Source organism: Aspergillus stella-maris (genome assembly GCF_047715825.1).
Source record: "Aspergillus stella-maris strain CBS 113639 unplaced genomic scaffold BDV14scaffold_1, whole genome shotgun sequence".
NCBI classification, from domain to species: domain Eukaryota; kingdom Fungi; phylum Ascomycota; class Eurotiomycetes; order Eurotiales; family Aspergillaceae; genus Aspergillus; species Aspergillus stella-maris.
The window spans coordinates 961,525-976,916 of NW_027396795.1; the positions used below are offsets into that span (position 1 = coordinate 961,525).

Here is a 15,392-nt window from a genome sequence, read left to right on the forward strand (position 1 = left end):
ATCCGATCATCACCAACTGTCAGGCCAACTCCTCCCTTTCTCCTCTTGTTTCCTTTTAAAAGCGGGACGGGAAGGCCTTCAGAGCATGCTGTTGACCGGTATCCTGTCTGATCTCGGCGCCCTTCTTTTTTCGCTTCACTTTTAACCACTCTCTGTATTCTATTAAATGAACCCCGTCATTCGCTATCATTAACCGCAGACACTCCTTTATCCATCAGAGTTGCATATATACCTTCATTTTCTTGAGATTACTTCGTATATTGATACCCAGGGCGAAATCCTCTCAAGATGGTTCGTCCACTTTTTGCAACATGCAGCGCTCTGCTGTTTTCTCTTGGAGCGTTAGCCGATAACTGGCCGTTTATGACGCTCCAAACCGCTCCCTTCGCGCCTCCTGATGTCTCTATAGAGAAGAGCGGCGTCACAGACCCTGGATACATCTTCATCGGGCCCCGTGGAAACCAGCCAGCGGGAACTGCAGCGCTCATTTATGATGAGGACGGAAACCTCGTCTATCAAGGCCCTACAGAAGTTACCGCCAACTTCAAGGTCCAGAAACTCTTCAACGAAGATGTCATCACATTCTGGGCCGGAGACATGATGAAGTTGGGTTTCGGATATGGTACTGTTCACATTCTTGACGACACCTACCGCGAGATCTATACCGTTACTCTCAAGGGAGATTTCACATCTCCGGACGGTGCCTCGAGGGATTCATACATTGATCTCCACGAAAGCCGTGTGACTAGCCGCAACACCTTGCTCGTGACCGCATACAACGTGATTCAGCACGATCTCTCCGTAATTGGCGGTCGCCCCACCGATCATATGCTGGACAGCAAGTTCTACGAGATTGACATTGCAACGAACGAGGTCGTGTTCGAGTGGAGCACCTTTGACCACATTGCGGATATTCCGCTGGAAGAATCGAAGCAGGGCTGGGGAGACGATGTTGGCTCCCAGGAGACCCCGTACGATGCATACCACATCAACTCGGTCGAACTGTTCGACGAGGGCTACATTATCTCTCTCCGCCACTACTGGTCTGGCTACTACATCCACAACAACGGGACCGTTATGTGGAGACTGGGCGTATGTTTTTCGCCTCGTGCTCTTGGTTAGCTTAAGATCTTTGATACTGACGTGAAGCAGGGCGAACCAGGCAAGGGCGATTTCGAGCTCGACCGTAACGGCGAGTTTTCATGGCAGCACGACATCCGCATTTACAACGAGACCCAGGAGGGATTTGCCATGACTTTGTTCAACAACGCCAACACCCCTAGCAGTTCCGTCGCCGCCACTACTGGCTTGAGCTTTGACGTTGACTTGGTCAACTTCAAGGCTAAGACTACACGCGTCCTGAATGACACCGATGACGTGATCCACAGTGTCAGTCAGGGAAGCTACCAACTCCTTAGCGAACACACCGGACACGTAGCCATGGGATACGGTTCGATTGCTGAAGTGAAAGAATTTGATGCCGATAACAACGAGGTTCTCACCGTCAAGTTTGGCGAGCCAAACGCGGTCGCGTCATACCGTGGCTACAAATGTCAATGGAAGGCGACTCCCTTCTGGAAGCCCGCTGTAGTCGTTCAACGTACAGGCCCCAGTACTGTCGTCGTGCACATGAGCTGGAACGGGGCGACTGAGTATGACAACTGGGCCGTCTACTCCTCGGCATATTCCGACGGGTCCGACCCTAAGTTCCAAGCTCTTGTCAACCGTGCTGGTTTTGAATCCACCATTGAGCTGAATGGTCTGTCTGGTGGCTTCCTCCAGGTCATTGCACGAAAGGGTGACATTCCGCTTGGCTCGTCGGACGTTGCGTCACTAGAGATCGCGCCCGCGGATGAACCTGCGCCGACATCCTCTGCGGCAGCTTAAACAGACGAAGGAACAAGTCGCTGGTCGTATGCTTCCTCAAGTCTCGGTTGGCATGTCGTACATAACGGTGCTTGGTAGTTTGTGGAACCCGGAAAGGTTCAGGTACCCGTTCCGACCGCCTGAACGGTTGTCTATACTCCTTCATCTTCCTGTACATACACTTTCGCCATTTTGGAAGCTCTAGCATTTCTCTAATACATAGACTTCTTTCTCATACTATCGTTCTATCACAGACTTGAATAATCTGTCACAAAAACAAGCTCCATCCGGCTATATAGCCGAGCAACCTAATCTGCATTTCTCATTGTTGGCGTCGATGTCGTGATCACGGGCACTTTCTCACCACTCGTCAACCCGGCGATCGTGCCTTTTAAATCAAGCACTGATCGTCGGGTCGGCTGTCGCTTTTGTATCCTTTTCTAGCTAGTTCTGTTGTTGTCTGGGTTGTGTCGTGATTTTGGTGGTTATTGCTTCATGCATCTAGATCCTTACTATGGGATGGTACTAGAGATAGTGGTACTGCTGCCTAGCTCTGTCCTACGTACGAAATACCAACTCGCCAGCTAGACTCAATTGCTATGCCTTATCTGGCACACATTATCTGACAACGTAACTGTATCATCCCGACCATCTCCAGGAACATACCTGAGCAGTTCATGCAGGTACGCCTTGTGTCATACCCATGTCCTACAACTGGACCGCCAACCAACCCTGATCGTCACCTCGATAACGCTTGCGTGGTTTTACATGTCCTACACTCTTATCTATCGAATCTTGCTCGCTGAAAGTCTGCTAGGACCAGGGCTATACATCGGATCTACTGTGGCCTATCATATAGCCTGTCCGGGGATAATATCGTCGCGGATGGTGCCTGGCAGACGGATGGGAATGTAGCTTCCCCCCCGGTGCGGGGGTTGTCGTTGTCTCCCGCGGAAGGGAGTATGCCGTGTGGAACGGTGTCGGGATGCGCTGGGTTGGCTTACCTGGAGCTATCTTGAACGGGTTCAGGGAGGGATATTTAGGTACAGCAGAGGGATATAAAGATGAGTCTGAAGCTGCTGGAATCAAAGTCTACTCGGACAGCAACGAGAGCCTAAGCGAACAAGAACTTCCAGAAGAAAAGCTTTACTCAACGGCTAGTCAAGATGCACTTCAACCTCGCCCCCCTCCTCGCCTTCACCACGGCCCTAGCGGCCCCCTTTACCTTCGCGAGCACCATAAACCCGCGAGTGACCAACAAAATGATGACCAATGCCAACATGACCATGAATACCAATACCATTTCCAACACCACCAATGTCAACATGACCACCATTAACAGCACCATGGGCAAAATGAACAACATGAACATGAAGAGAGCAACCAACATAACACCCCTAACCAACGAAACCAGTCCACTCGGCCACGCAGTCGTAGTCAACAACTGCCAAATGGCCATCTACGTCTGGTCTGTCGGCCAATCCACAAGCGGGCAGTCCATCATCCAGCCAGGCGACGGCTACGCCGAGGTATACCGTCGCGATCCCAAGACCGGTGGTGTGGCGATCAAGATCACGACCGTTTCTGATGGATTGTATACCAGTGCCCCGCAGACGGTGTTCGCTTATAACCTGGTTGACAATATGGTTTGGTATGATCTGTCTGATCTCTTTGGGGATCCGTTTGAGGGTGATTCGGTTAGTCTGCTGCCTTCTGAGCCGGCGATTCGTTGGGAGGAGGGCGTTCCGCCTAGTGGGAGCCAGGTTAGGGTTTTGCAGGCGGATAATGATTTGATATTGAATCTTTGTATTGCTTGATTGAGTTTGGGTTTGAGTTGGGATGGTGAGATTGGTGGCTGCTTTGACGAGGGGATTTGGTTTGATGTGATCGTTGGAGATTGAGAGATGCGGAGGTGGTATGTTAGGATTGCGACTAATAGCTCGAGTAGCTGAGAATGTCATCTTATTTTCCGCAGGTTCTTTGTCCTTACGATCAGCCTGCTCCATTTAGGCAAAAAACCTAGGCATAATTGATCGTATGGGCGGAGGGATGAAACGTCCATACTTGGCTTGTCTGTGCGCTTATAGGCGAATTTTCTTGTATTCATGTCTCATGTATTCCGGTTCTTCTGATCCTCATATACAAAGTGGGTATTGGAGGTCGCTCGAACGCGCGACCAGGAATTAAAGAACAGCATAGCGAATGGACTCCCAGGGTCACATCCGTATTGGCAGATTAGGGTTCATCTTGTTTGATACATAGCCCGGATGCTTATAGTTATTGGTATTAAACACTGGTTTAAGCAGGATCATCGACTCGTTCAGGGAGTAGCGGGTCAGTCATCCGATAAGGGTGCAGATTCCTAGACAGCCTCCTTACGACTTATAGATCGGCAGATTGGAGGCCCAGATCTTGTCCTGGGTCTAACTCAAGGGAGTACTTGGAGAAGCGAAAGAATTGGGTCAGGTTGTATTTCATCCTGAAGCCATCTAGACCCATGATCAATGCACAGCCGGGAGGGGCATTGCCAGACCTAACCACAGTTGCGGGATTGACGGCACCACGACTTTTTCCAGTGAAAACAGCCAGAAACGAATTCGAAGAACGTTCCAATGCCAGGATATACCCAGGTTCTGCCAGTTCAGGCGAAGTGTTCGAGTCTTTATCATCCGGCAACCGTCGCTCTGCGACGAGATAGCCAAGCTGCATCATATGAAAAGGCGGTTCAGAGGCAAAAGGACTATTGTCTTTGCTCGGGATGAGTTTAAACAACCCCAATTCCAGCTTTGAGCGACCCTGCGGATAATGGTACCCTAACGAAGAATTCTGCTGCAGCTCAACAGGTGAGCGCTGAGGAGCCCAGTACAACTTTGCGTTTGGGTCTGGCCAAGAGCTTATTGAGATAGGGATCAAATTACCGTCATGCTCGTCCAACAAATCCGCGATCCGGCGAAAGTCAGCTGCGGATGAGGGGCGGCAGAGGGCCTGGATCTCTGCAATAAACCTTTGGGGACTGTCATAACCAAGGCTATCTCCGTCCATTGTCAGTATCGGCTGGTCCGCAACCGCGTCGCCATTTGCAAGTCCGGCGTGTAGTCCCTTTTCAGGCGACCACTCGATGCCAAGCCGCTTTTCGATGCGCCTAAGTTCAGCTTCAAGGAGTAGTTTATGCTCGTCTTCCTTAACAAGCTGGCCTATCATTTCGCGCACGGCGTCAACTCTCAGAAGGCGATCCAAGCCCCGGTACGTTGCGATTCCGGGTAAGTCTGACCCAGCACAACTCGAGACTGATTCTAAAACAGCTTGAGCCCCAGGAAAATCACCAGCGTCAAGAAGATTGGCGGCATATGCGTACGCAGCATGATAATCATGGTAATCACCGGGACGTCGGTCAGTACTGACTAGGCAACGCAGGAAGCGTTTCCAGATATCATGGCGAAGCGTATTATCCCCCAACTGGACGAGCAGCGATAAGTATGTTCCCACAGGGCTGTTAACAGTTTCATCCCGTCCCCAGGGGACCAGTTGATGCAAGCTTAGAGCGTCAGGGTCATTATCCCCAGTAACCAGTTGCAGTAGGGTCTTTATATCGCGCTTCGGATCCTGGATGCGTAGTCTCTCAAGAGCACAGCGCAAATCCTTGATGATCATAATACTGACATAGTGCGGCAATACTGGACAAACGGCAGAATAGCCTTGCATATGATGCTTTAGCGACGGCTCGGAGAGAACAAGACAAGCGTATCTGATCCCCGCCTGATGTAGAACCGCGCGTGAAGTGCTACCAAGGCCCCTTAACCTCGTGTCAATCCCGTTGATGAAAGCAAGAATCTCGCTAGGCGTATTATTGTGCCGCTCACAGCGCTCCAGTACACGCCTCCATTGGAGCCAACTTAGAGGAATGACAGAGCCGGCTCCTTCCCCAGAAATCGCAGCCTTCTCCACGAAAGCTTGGAGTTGACGAAGATCATTGGCTTTTCTCATAAGCGCCTCTCTTTCTTCACGAAAGGACTCGAAATTTCGCGGTCGAGGGGCCCATAATGGAACTGCAAGAGAATCGCCTGGCCATTTCTCCACAAATAGATCGGTATGGGGACGTTGGCGGGTCGGATACGAGGCTTCTGTATCGTCACTCCCTGCAAGGGCGAATCTAAGTAGCTCCGACTGCGCAGGTCCAGGTCGGCCTTGAACTACTTTGCCAGTCGATGACGGGGAGAGGTTGGACGTGCGCCCCCAGGAACCGGTCCCCAAAGTGCTGGGCCGCAGGAACCGCTTAGGAGCATACTGTGCCATTGAATGCTTTACATTTGACGAGGATATAGGGACAGATGGAGTTACAAAAAGAGCAAGGTGTTGCTAAGCATCGCCCAGGGGCCTGAGCCCTCGCAATCACCTGATTGATGGTTACAGAAGTGACAGGGATTTATACACAAAGAAAGGCGGTCAAGAGGGCGGTCAATGCCTCAACCATCGTCCCCGTCGCCGAACGGCTCTCTAGAAATGCTTCGCATTAGAATCGCCCTGGTAGCTCTGGCGTGATTACAGAAGTTCTCTCAGCAATATACTACATTTCCTCTCTCTATATGGCAAGATAGACCAAGAACTGCTGCATTTCTTCCAACACTGGCCATGTCAGCCAAATCGACTCCCGAGCAGGTTTCCCCGGTCGACGACGCCGAAGAGAAGCCCACAGCTCCGCAAGTGGAATCTAGCGAAACGGGAAAGAAGAGCGACAAGGACAGTGGCAAGAATGATGGTGCTGATTCAAAAGCCTGTTCAAGACAAGAGAGATTCAAAGCACTTCAAGCACGAGCCGTAAGTGATCCTGACATCATCGATTCCTCGACATCGTCTAACATGAAAGCAGAAATCCGCAAATGAACGTAACTTGAAAGAAACAGCAGCTGAAACTCAACGTCTCGCGACCGACCCATCACTCCTCTCTTCACTTTCGCGCAAACATGCTTTTGCCTCGCACAACCTGCTAAAGGCCGATACAGAGGCTGCTGGAGAAGATTTTGAGCGCAAACGCGCATGGGACTGGACTGTGGATGAGTCTGAGAAATGGGACAGGCGTATGGAAAAGAAGCAGCGCCACAGGGATGACGTTGCGTTTCAAGACTACACACAGGACGCGCGAAAGGTGTACAAGCGGCAGCTACGGGAAATTAAGCCTGACTTGGAGGGTTACGAAGCCGAGAAAATGGCTGCTATCGAAAAGGCTGCTGCGAATGGCGACCTCGAAATAGTCGAAACCGCTGATGGAGAAATGATTGCGGTGGACAAGAGTGGCACTTTCTATTCTACAGCCGACACCGTTGGTTTCACTGAGCAAAAGCCTAACCGCGCTGCTGTCGATAAACTCGTCGGGGACCTCAGGAAAGCTGAAGAGGTCCGACTCAAGAAGAGGAGAGAGCGTCGTGGCGGCGATGATGATGGGGATGTTACTTACATTAACGAAAAGAACAAGCAGTTCAACCAGAAGCTTGGTCGATTCTATAACAAGGTTTGTCTTCAAACCCAACTGTGTGAATATCGGACAATATGCTAACTCTCGTCCAGTACACTACGGAAATTCGGGATAGTTTTGAACGAGGTACCATGATATAATTACATACTATACACTGCGCATTCCATCAACCGCGCCTCTAGCGGCTTTCATCAGCAAACGGCATATTGAAACCGCAAACTCCCTCCGTTACGTCTCAAGGGCCGTTGGTGATCGACAAAGACCGTCAATTACAGCATGCTGTTCCTCCATGCTTTGGTAGCCAAAGCCTCAATCTTTCTTGGCCCGACTGGCCCGCTTATGGACGGATCTTCCAGCGCTTCCACCACCGCCTCGCCAACAGTGTCGACCTGGAATGGCTTGTCCACCATCGCCCCGAAGAAACCCAATCTATTACCCAAAAGCGCATTGACTTGGGATCCGACAAAGCCACCGAGCGCGATAGGCAGGGTGAACTTCCTGCTCGAATCGTACATGAAGGGAGGGCGTACAAAGACACTTCGCAGATCCGGCAGTTGTGATGCTATTGTTGTTTCCGCGTCTCGTTTTGTTGTGAGATATCGACTTGGAAGAATGGGAGCGCCGGACGAAGCGGAAATGTAGAGGAATGTTGAAGCTTTCTCGTTAAGAGACTCTTGTGCCAAGGCAATAGCTAAACAATCCCAGACCAACAGGTTAGCGAGTTCTCACACCATCATCATGATCTCCGCCAGTTCTAGTTCGTACATACCAGAATCCCTATTCATAAGCTCATACGTAAACTGTCCATCTCCCTCCTGCGCCTTGAGCGCTTCACCCTCTTGTCGCAGGAGGGGATTCTGACTCCCCCGCTTCGTCGCGCTGAAAGCCCTCTGCAGCCCTGAGATAATCGGCTCCCGCCCTTGAACCACGCCCTTGTAATCGGCCTCTAGCAGGATACCCATGCTATGAACCACCGCCGATGCGTCCTTCAGAAATGGCTTGTACGATTCGGGTCTCAGCATATCGGCCTTGGCCCATTCAACGGACTTTGCCCACCCTGGGCGCTGGGGGGAGCTGGTGACGACGTCCCATCGTGGTTCTCCGGATCGGCTAGAGGATGGATATATTAGTGAATAATGACCGGTAGTTGAAGGCTGACAGGGAAGTACCTGAGCGATGTAACTTCCCAGCCTCTCGTGACAGCCGACTTGCATATTCTTGACCCTACAAACCGTCAGCACTGTGCAACCGGGCAATAGCTCTCTAGGCGCGGAACAGAAGAAATACCTAGGAAGCCGTTTCCGCCAGCGACCACAAGCTTCTTGGTAGCCATATTATTGGAGTATTTCGAGCCAGTTCAATTGTATAGCAGCTGCCTCAAATTTCGGCTTTAGAAAAGAAGTCGTATGAAAGAAGTGACGCCAGAGCCCACTGCGGAAGAAGCTCTGCCGGAGCTGGAGCTCGATCTCGATCGTACCATTATTCGCAGTGACGTTCTTATCGCAATCGTTATCGATGTAGTCACGTGCCTAGGACCGATCCGCGGAAAGTGTTGCGCGCGGCGTTCCTTCGATCACTTTGGCACTGTTTAACATTCAACATTTCCATCTACGAACTCATTCCACGTCTCTGCTGAAATTTCTCTGAGAAGCGACCTTCAGGCCAAAATTATGCCTTCCGCGACAGCGACTAAGCGCGTCAGGGTGAGTTACCAGCGCAGCCGGTACAAGGGATTGAGCGAAGATTAACCGGACTGCTATTACCAGGGTGTCTCAATTTTCAGACCATTTGGTACATCTTCTCCTTCTTGCAGTTACTTTACTTACAACAACCAGCTGAACGGCGACTAACAAAAGAGTTCTCCAGTCTTCGGCAGCGAAGCGCAACCCTTTGACCCCGAGAACCGACCAGCCAATGTCTCCCCCGACCACACACACTCATGGCGCGTCTACGTAAAAGGCGTAAACGGCGAGGACATCTCGTACTGGGTCAAAAAGGTCCAATTCAAGCTTCACGAGACATACCCGCAAAATATCCGCACAGTCGAGCACCCGCCGTTCGAAGTCGCCGAGACCGGATGGGGAGAATTCGAAATCCAAATTAAGATCTACTTCGTGCCTGAGTCGATGGAGAAACCGCAGACGCTTTGGCATAGTCTCAAGTTACATCCTTATGGCGCGGACGCGGAGGGGAAAAAGGAACGGAGGGAAGTGGTGATCAGTCAGAATTACGAGGAGGTCGTCTTTAATGAGCCCGTTGAGCAATTCTATGAGTATTTGACTGGGGGCGCGGCGGGGGCACAGCCATCTAAGGGGAAGGGAGGGAAGAATGCGAAGGCTGCGTTGCAGTCGAAGGGCGGGAGGACTGCGGAGATTCCGTTCAATGAGACGGTGGATAATCCGTATAGTCGGGCTGGGGAGGGGAAGGAATTGGATCGGTTGGCGGAGGCGAATAAGACTGTTGAGCAGATGATCAAGGATGAGAAGGCGAGGCTGATCGAGAGGGAGAAGAGGCTTGCTGAGTTGCGTGAGAGCGAAGGGGTCCCGACACAAACCAACAAGAAGAGATAGAGGGTGATTTTCTTTCGGCCAGATGATACCGAGAGTTGGATAATTCTTCCGATACTCAGTTGTTGTCGTTCAACCACACAACCAACATTGATCGTTCCAAGCGCCCTCAGTCGTCGGACAACAAAGACGCCTACCCGCCTCTACTCAAAGCTATGCTTTTCGCAGTGCAATGTGACAACAGGCCATAATCTTGACTGTGTCCGAATTCCGTTTCGGACCTTTGCCACTATCCTTCTCTCAGTCAAGGAGAGACTCGCCAGCAAATCCTCTAGCATCATCGTGATCTTGCTTCAACCGTCTCGAATGATGTTTGGGTTTGAATCTAGCAGAGCTTTGATCCACGGCAGCGACCATCTCATGAATTACGAAATCAAGTTATGTGAAGCACAAGCTACCAAGTCCGAACCCAGCAAAATGACAAATAATCAATTGTCCAAAAGTAAAGCTCAGATCTCGCTAAGGTACAAAACGAAACAAAAGGTTTTATCTCTATCGCGTCAAAAGGCCACGCTAGCAGAAGCAATAACGAGGAAGAATGAAAGGAATACTCTAATCCGCATAGTGTGCCGCAGCCTTCGTATCATCCCTCGTCTGCTTCAAGAACGGAATCAAATCCGTGCCTCCCGTCCCACTCACACCCGCCGAGACCTTCTCGTCAGAATCCTTCATCACCGTCTGCGTCGACGAAGCCAAGTTTGTCCTCTTAGGAGTGTCTGCAGGAGGCGGCATCTTGGCCGCCATAATGATGTACCGCGTGACGATCTGGATGTGCTTGTCGCGGAAGCAGCCGAGGGCCATGACGGCTGCATTGTAGGCGTCGCGGACGGGCGTGCCGAGTTTGCAGCTCAAGGCATATTGCCGGACATTGGCGTTGCGGGTGAACATCTCGAGGAAGCGCCTGTGGCCGCCAGGCATGTAGTTGCGCATTTCCTGGATGTAGGGTGTTTTCCCCATCTTGGCCTTGGGGAGTTCAGCCTTGGTCGGGTTGCCCATGTGCGTGTGCTCGACGCCCAGGAAGATATCGAAAGTTTGGATGAGAGAGCTCTGGGCGTTGCTGCCGCCGCTGTACTGGAGCCACTCGCCCTTACCGTTGCCCTGGTCGTAAAAGAGGCCGCTTGGGAGACCGGCAGAAGCCATGTTTTTGCTTCCGGCGAGGTAAGGGCGGAGTTGGTGGAAGAAGACGGCGGGTTGGTTCTTCTCGTACATGCGCTCTAGGATGCGAGCCAGCTCGTTGAATCCTTCGCTGATTTGGTGCAGGTAGGCGGTTATTCTTTGGTCGTCGCCGACGGAGACGGCTTGGATGGTGTCGAGCATTAGTTGGATGACTTGGGCGCCGCGGGCTTCCATAGCCACGGAAATCATGAAGAACCATTCTTCATCTTTGGTGCCGGTGTATGAGAGTGTTACGTGGAGGTTGTCGGCGCAGGTAAGATCATCGTTGGGAGATGTGGTGTAGAAGTTCCAGAGGTTGAGGGCAGCGTATGTGGCAACGGGAGGGAGTTCTAGGTGTTTTGAGACCTCTAGGTATGGTACTGCAATAGCTGGAGGAAGAATCTGAATAGCATCTCTGGTCAGCGGCAAAACTTTGTAAATCCGGGTCTAATACTTACATCTTTCGGGGTTTCTCCTCCCCAGACGTAGGCATGTGTAAGGTATGAAAGCACCACGTATGCTCTCCTCCATTCTGGCGTTGTCTTCAGGTTCGAAGTTGAAAGAACAGGAAGGCTATCAACAGCCTCTCTGATAGTGCCGTTACGTATGCTCTCGGTCAGGTCCTGTGCAACGGCCTCCCAGGAAGCGTAATAAGAGTCCGGCAAGCACTGCAACGGAGGAGCATCCGGGAGGAAACCGTTCCGAGAAGAGACCTCATATTGGTCAAGTGAGAAGTCCGGAGAGAGAAGCATTTTGTTGACTTTGTTTGTGAAAGGAGATGGGAAAGATGGAGTTGCACTGTTGGATATCGAAGTATGGATTACTGAAGGAGACGCATCAGCGGTCCACCTTAAATAAAGACTTTGAATCCAACGTAAAGACATTTGTTAATGGCATGATGAAAGCGGGCCCGGATGACCTTAACCTGATCTTATCAAGGCCTCCCGCAATTCTCACAGCCCGCGAGTCATCCACAGTGACAGCGGCAGATGGGCAGCCTGGCAGGTGGAAGCAAGACCCGGACCAGGAACCCGCAGCAGGAACGAGGTTGGAGTCCGCCGTTGTGTTACCTGCTGGGCTGAATTGCAAGTACGTGATTATTACAGTGTCAGTGATAGGCTTGATAAGAACAAACTACTACAGCAGCTTATTTTGACCAATTCGAGGGAGAGAGCATATCCATGAGGATTGTTGATGGAGGGAAGCGGGCACGGAAGCACATCCGGGTCAGGGCAAGGCCTTTATCAGCGGGCCCGGCGCAGCATCCGGGTCCCTATCAAGCAATCGGATGCCGCCGATCCTGCCTATACCACTCCAAACCAACGTTGATTCCAGGGCTTATCGACATTGTGGTCTATGGTACCCCGCTATAAAAGGTCACGGGTGAAGATGTTCGCGTTTCCGTCAGTGTCCTTCTTTGCTTCTTCTGTGTCCCAAGTATCCTTCCGATCTCCTCTCAAGCACTCTCCTCTCTTTCAACCATGTCCAACCACGTCAATGGCGTTAATGATGTCAACGGCACCAATGGGGTGAAGGGCGGTAAGCCCGTGTTCCCCGAGGATGCAGCTACAAAGGAATATGCTGCTTCGTTGGATGCAGCAGACCCCCTGGCTTCCTTCCGCGAGAAGTTCATTATCCCCTCCAAGGCCAACATTGCGTCTAAGAAGCTCGCAAAGCCTAGTATGTGTCACACAGAACCCGATCTATTTGCGCCCTCTGACAAGTCATTGCTCTAGACCTCTCAAAAGAACCATGCATTTACTTCTGCGGTAACTCGCTGGGTGTCCAGCCCAAAGTTACCTCGAAATACGTAGAAGCTACAATGGACACATGGTCATCAATCGTTGTCGGCGGCCACTTCACAGAAATCGAAGACTCTCCTCTGCAGCCATGGTGGTTGCTCACAGACCAGGCTGGAACCGCAATGAGCAAGATCGTTGGTGGAACACCCGAGGAGGTCACTGCTATGGGTACACTCACAGCAAACCTGCATATGCTACTGGCGAGCTTCTACAAGCCAACCGCAACCAAGCACAAGATCCTGATGGACTGGAAGGCATTCCCGAGTGACCATGTACGTTGCACCAGGATGCATACTTGTACTATCTATACCCACACTAACATCAATTCCTAGTACGCCATCGAGTCCCACATCGCCTGGCACGATCTCGACCCCAAGAAGTCCATGGTCCTCATCGGCCCAGACGAGGGCGAGTACCAGATCTCCACCCAGAAGATCCTCAACTACATCGACGAGCACGCCGCCGACGCAGCTCTGATCCTCCTCCCCGGTATTCAGTACTACACCGGTCAATACTTTGACATCCCAACCATCACCGAATACGCGCACTCCAAGGGCCTCGTGGTCGGATGGGATCTGGCCCATGCCTTCGCTAACGTGGAACTGAAACTTCACGAGTGGGACGTCGACTTTGCAGTTTGGTGTACCTACAAGTACGGAAATGCCGGACCCGGCTCAATGGGCGGTCTATTCGTCCACGAAAAGCACGGCAAGGTCGACTACAGCCAGGGCGAGGACGCTCCTCAGTTCCGACACAGACTGACGGGGTGGTACGGCGGTGACCGGTCCGTGCGCTTCAAGATGGACAACAGTGAGTGATATTCTTACTTCACACGAAACGGAGCGGAGAGTAACTGACAACCCCAGAATTCAAACCCATCCCCGGCGCAGGCGGCTTCCAACTCTCCACCCCCTCCTCCGTAGACCTCTCCTGCCTCTGCGCCTCCCTCTCCATCTTCGACGAAACATCCATGTCCGCCCTGCGCGCCAAATCCGTAAAACTCACCGCTTACCTCGAGTACCTCCTACTGAAGGACACAACAGACGAAACGCGCCAATTCCAAATCATCACGCCCTCGAACCCCAATGAGCGCGGCGCGCAGCTCAGTCTCCTCCTAAAGCCTGGTCTGCTGGCGAGTGTTGCGGAGAAGTTGCAGGAAGCGTCGGTTGTTTGTGATAAGCGCGAGCCGGGCGTTGTGAGGGTTGCGCCGGTGCCGCTGTATAACACTTACAGTGAGGTTTGGCAGTTTGTGGAGCTTTTGAAGTCTGCTTTTTAGGAGTAGGGTGAGTTGATTAGTGTTTGAGAGGGGCATTTTTGGCGTTTGTGTGTTCCTGTTTTATATATAGAGGTTGGTAGGTAGTTATTCATAACGATCTTCGATGAGATTGAGACTGGTCAGATAAAGACCTAACCTGCCGCCATCAGTAGCTGACCCGTTTGGTGTAGTGTCGAGGTGCCACTTGGGGTTCAGTGATTTGAAAATGGACTGATGTCAATACACGTAAAACTATAAGCCTTGAGACGCGGGCTCAGAGTTATAAGAATATGAAGCTGGGAAAGATTCAAACATTGGGATTCTAGCTTATATACAACATTGAAATTCTTCCACTCAGCGAATCCATCTTGTAACAAGGTACACCGCCAGTTGGCTCCAAGGAACTAGTCTGACTGATAGAGTGTCAAACGTGTGCCGCGAGCTGTTTAGCCCTTACCAAACCAGGTCTTGTGGCCCTTGAGTGAATGTTAGCAAATGATTTTTTAGTGTATCCCTTTGACCGCAGCGCTGCGGAAGAGGCTGTTTTTGAGAGATTGGAGGGGTACTAACGAAGACCATGCGGCCCATAGCGTAGGTGGTAGCTAAAACGACATTAGATCATGACTTCCAAGTGTATATCTAGACGATAACTCACCGATACCAAGACCGTAGACGGAGATCAGGTAGGGGTACATGATCCAGCCGCTGCGGGAGGTCTACAGAAATATAGCACGTTAGACAATTGTGGCCGTCATCGAAGGGAGGGAAGCTCGGTTGGGGACGGACTGACCTGCCACCACTGGCGCTTGCCGTCGTGCGACTGGAAGAGACGCTGGTAGTAGGGGACACGGTTCTCGCGGAACACGAATCTGTAGAGGAAGACTCGAGTTAGCAAGTGCTGAGTCTCAATGGCATCGTATGTTGCAGCCGGAGCCCGCCAGACGAGCAAGGCATGATGTGATCCCGGGCGCGGGTTCAATTGACGAGCGAGTCGGGAAAACTAGGTATATCATCGTCGAGGGATACGTACCCGGCCAGACGAGGAGCTGTACGGAACATTTTGACAGTGTTGGGGTGCGATGAGGGGATTCGCGAGAGGAAAAGAGCGACAATGACGGGCGAGAGTCGAACGATCAGTTGATGTCGAGCAGTGTGGGCCCGAATGCAGCTCGAGCTTCACGTGACTTCCCTCAACTTCCCGCCTTTCAGAAGCAGTCTCTTACTAATGTCACATGACTTTGCAGCTCACATAGCGCTAGTCGGGATCTGGAAAGGTG

At 51.6% G+C, this 15,392-nt stretch overlaps 9 protein-coding genes across 9 annotated transcripts; 5 read left to right on the forward strand and 4 right to left on the reverse strand.

Moving 5' to 3' along the window:
* Positions 1-22: 22 nt before the first annotated feature.
* Positions 23-2,460, forward strand: BDV14DRAFT_5394 (arylsulfotransferase family protein). The gene is made up of 2 exons (XM_073776986.1): positions 23-1,092; positions 1,153-2,460. The coding sequence occupies exons 1-2, from the start codon at positions 289-291 to the stop codon at positions 1,885-1,887; spliced, it is 1,539 nt and encodes a 512-aa protein (XP_073633932.1). The 5' UTR covers positions 23-288; the 3' UTR covers positions 1,888-2,460.
* Positions 2,461-3,032: 572 nt separating this feature from the next.
* Positions 3,033-3,683, forward strand: BDV14DRAFT_194754 (Bys1 family protein; the record flags this gene model as incomplete). The annotated part of the gene is made up of 1 exon (XM_073772007.1): positions 3,033-3,683. The coding sequence occupies one exon, from the start codon at positions 3,033-3,035 to the stop codon at positions 3,681-3,683; it is 651 nt and encodes a 216-aa protein (XP_073633933.1).
* Positions 3,684-4,248: 565 nt separating this feature from the next.
* BDV14DRAFT_194755 (uncharacterized protein) lies at positions 4,249-5,850 on the reverse strand (the record flags this gene model as incomplete). The annotated part of the gene is made up of 1 exon (XM_073772008.1): positions 4,249-5,850. The coding sequence occupies one exon, from the start codon at positions 5,848-5,850 to the stop codon at positions 4,249-4,251; it is 1,602 nt and encodes a 533-aa protein (XP_073633934.1).
* A 533-nt stretch (positions 5,851-6,383) lies between these two features.
* Positions 6,384-8,149, forward strand: BDV14DRAFT_162377 (pre-mRNA-splicing factor SYF2). Its single transcript, XM_073766885.1, has 3 exons — positions 6,384-6,681; positions 6,734-7,372; positions 7,429-8,149. The coding sequence occupies exons 1-3, from the start codon at positions 6,496-6,498 to the stop codon at positions 7,474-7,476; spliced, it is 873 nt and encodes a 290-aa protein (XP_073633935.1). The 5' UTR covers positions 6,384-6,495; the 3' UTR covers positions 7,477-8,149.
* horA (ubiquinone biosynthesis protein COQ11) lies at positions 7,512-8,796 on the reverse strand. Its single transcript, XM_073776991.1, has 4 exons — positions 8,624-8,796; positions 8,506-8,560; positions 8,106-8,446; positions 7,512-8,027 (listed from the first exon to the last, which is right to left on the reverse strand). The coding sequence occupies exons 1-4, from the start codon at positions 8,667-8,669 to the stop codon at positions 7,606-7,608; spliced, it is 864 nt and encodes a 287-aa protein (XP_073633936.1). The 5' UTR covers positions 8,670-8,796; the 3' UTR covers positions 7,512-7,605.
* A 133-nt stretch (positions 8,797-8,929) lies between these two features.
* yaf9 (YEATS domain-containing protein YAF9) lies at positions 8,930-10,058 on the forward strand. The gene is made up of 3 exons (XM_073776993.1): positions 8,930-9,039; positions 9,103-9,127; positions 9,203-10,058. The coding sequence occupies exons 1-3, from the start codon at positions 9,007-9,009 to the stop codon at positions 9,904-9,906; spliced, it is 762 nt and encodes a 253-aa protein (XP_073633937.1). The 5' UTR covers positions 8,930-9,006; the 3' UTR covers positions 9,907-10,058.
* A 397-nt stretch (positions 10,059-10,455) lies between these two features.
* On the reverse strand, positions 10,456-11,810 carry BDV14DRAFT_186592 (indoleamine 2,3-dioxygenase; the record flags this gene model as incomplete). The annotated part of the gene is made up of 2 exons (XM_073770838.1): positions 10,456-11,460; positions 11,517-11,810. The coding sequence occupies 2 exons, from the start codon at positions 11,808-11,810 to the stop codon at positions 10,456-10,458; spliced, it is 1,299 nt and encodes a 432-aa protein (XP_073633938.1).
* A 585-nt stretch (positions 11,811-12,395) lies between these two features.
* Positions 12,396-14,585, forward strand: BDV14DRAFT_5505 (kynureninase). The gene is made up of 4 exons (XM_073777008.1): positions 12,396-12,738; positions 12,795-13,132; positions 13,193-13,670; positions 13,727-14,585. Exons 1-4 carry the CDS (start codon positions 12,540-12,542, stop codon positions 14,134-14,136), a joined length of 1,425 nt encoding a protein of 474 aa, XP_073633939.1. The 5' UTR covers positions 12,396-12,539; the 3' UTR covers positions 14,137-14,585.
* On the reverse strand, positions 14,562-15,174 carry BDV14DRAFT_194761 (cytochrome c oxidase subunit 7; the record flags this gene model as incomplete). Its single annotated transcript, XM_073772009.1, has 5 exons — positions 14,562-14,591; positions 14,686-14,717; positions 14,771-14,831; positions 14,906-14,984; positions 15,146-15,174. The coding sequence occupies 5 exons, from the start codon at positions 15,172-15,174 to the stop codon at positions 14,562-14,564; spliced, it is 231 nt and encodes a 76-aa protein (XP_073633940.1).
* Between the last annotated feature and the right edge of the window lie 218 nt (positions 15,175-15,392).

What these genes read in the sequence shown, in the direction of transcription:
- BDV14DRAFT_5394 (XM_073776986.1), top strand. Translation starts at nt 289, where the DNA reads ATGGTTCGTCCACTTTTTGCAACATGCAGCGCTCTGCTGTTTTCTCTT. An exon ending in CCGTTATGTGGAGACTGGGC is followed by an intron (nt 1,093 to 1,152) that starts GTATGTTTTTCG and finishes GACGTGAAGCAG; the next exon opens with GGCGAACCAGGCAAGGGCGA.
- BDV14DRAFT_162377 (XM_073766885.1), top strand. Translation starts at nt 6,496, where the DNA reads ATGTCAGCCAAATCGACTCCCGAGCAGGTTTCCCCGGTCGACGACGCC. An exon ending in AAGCACTTCAAGCACGAGCC is followed by an intron (nt 6,682 to 6,733) that starts GTAAGTGATCCT and finishes ACATGAAAGCAG; the next exon opens with AAATCCGCAAATGAACGTAA. An exon ending in TTGGTCGATTCTATAACAAG is followed by an intron (nt 7,373 to 7,428) that starts GTTTGTCTTCAA and finishes ACTCTCGTCCAG; the next exon opens with TACACTACGGAAATTCGGGA.
- horA (XM_073776991.1), bottom strand. Translation starts at nt 8,669, where the DNA reads ATGGCTACCAAGAAGCTTGTGGTCGCTGGCGGAAACGGCTTCCTAG. An exon ending in TGGCGGAAACGGCTTCCTAG is followed by an intron (nt 8,561 to 8,623) that starts GTATTTCTTCTG and finishes GACGGTTTGTAG; the next exon opens with GGTCAAGAATATGCAAGTCG. An exon ending in GCTTATGAATAGGGATTCTG is followed by an intron (nt 8,028 to 8,105) that starts GTATGTACGAAC and finishes GGGATTGTTTAG; the next exon opens with CTATTGCCTTGGCACAAGAG.
- yaf9 (XM_073776993.1), top strand. Translation starts at nt 9,007, where the DNA reads ATGCCTTCCGCGACAGCGACTAAGCGCGTCAGG. An exon ending in CAGCGACTAAGCGCGTCAGG is followed by an intron (nt 9,040 to 9,102) that starts GTGAGTTACCAG and finishes TGCTATTACCAG; the next exon opens with GGTGTCTCAATTTTCAGACC. An exon ending in CTCAATTTTCAGACCATTTG is followed by an intron (nt 9,128 to 9,202) that starts GTACATCTTCTC and finishes AGAGTTCTCCAG; the next exon opens with TCTTCGGCAGCGAAGCGCAA.
- BDV14DRAFT_5505 (XM_073777008.1), top strand. Translation starts at nt 12,540, where the DNA reads ATGTCCAACCACGTCAATGGCGTTAATGATGTCAACGGCACCAATGGG. An exon ending in AGGCATTCCCGAGTGACCAT is followed by an intron (nt 13,133 to 13,192) that starts GTACGTTGCACC and finishes ATCAATTCCTAG; the next exon opens with TACGCCATCGAGTCCCACAT. An exon ending in GCGCTTCAAGATGGACAACA is followed by an intron (nt 13,671 to 13,726) that starts GTGAGTGATATT and finishes TGACAACCCCAG; the next exon opens with AATTCAAACCCATCCCCGGC.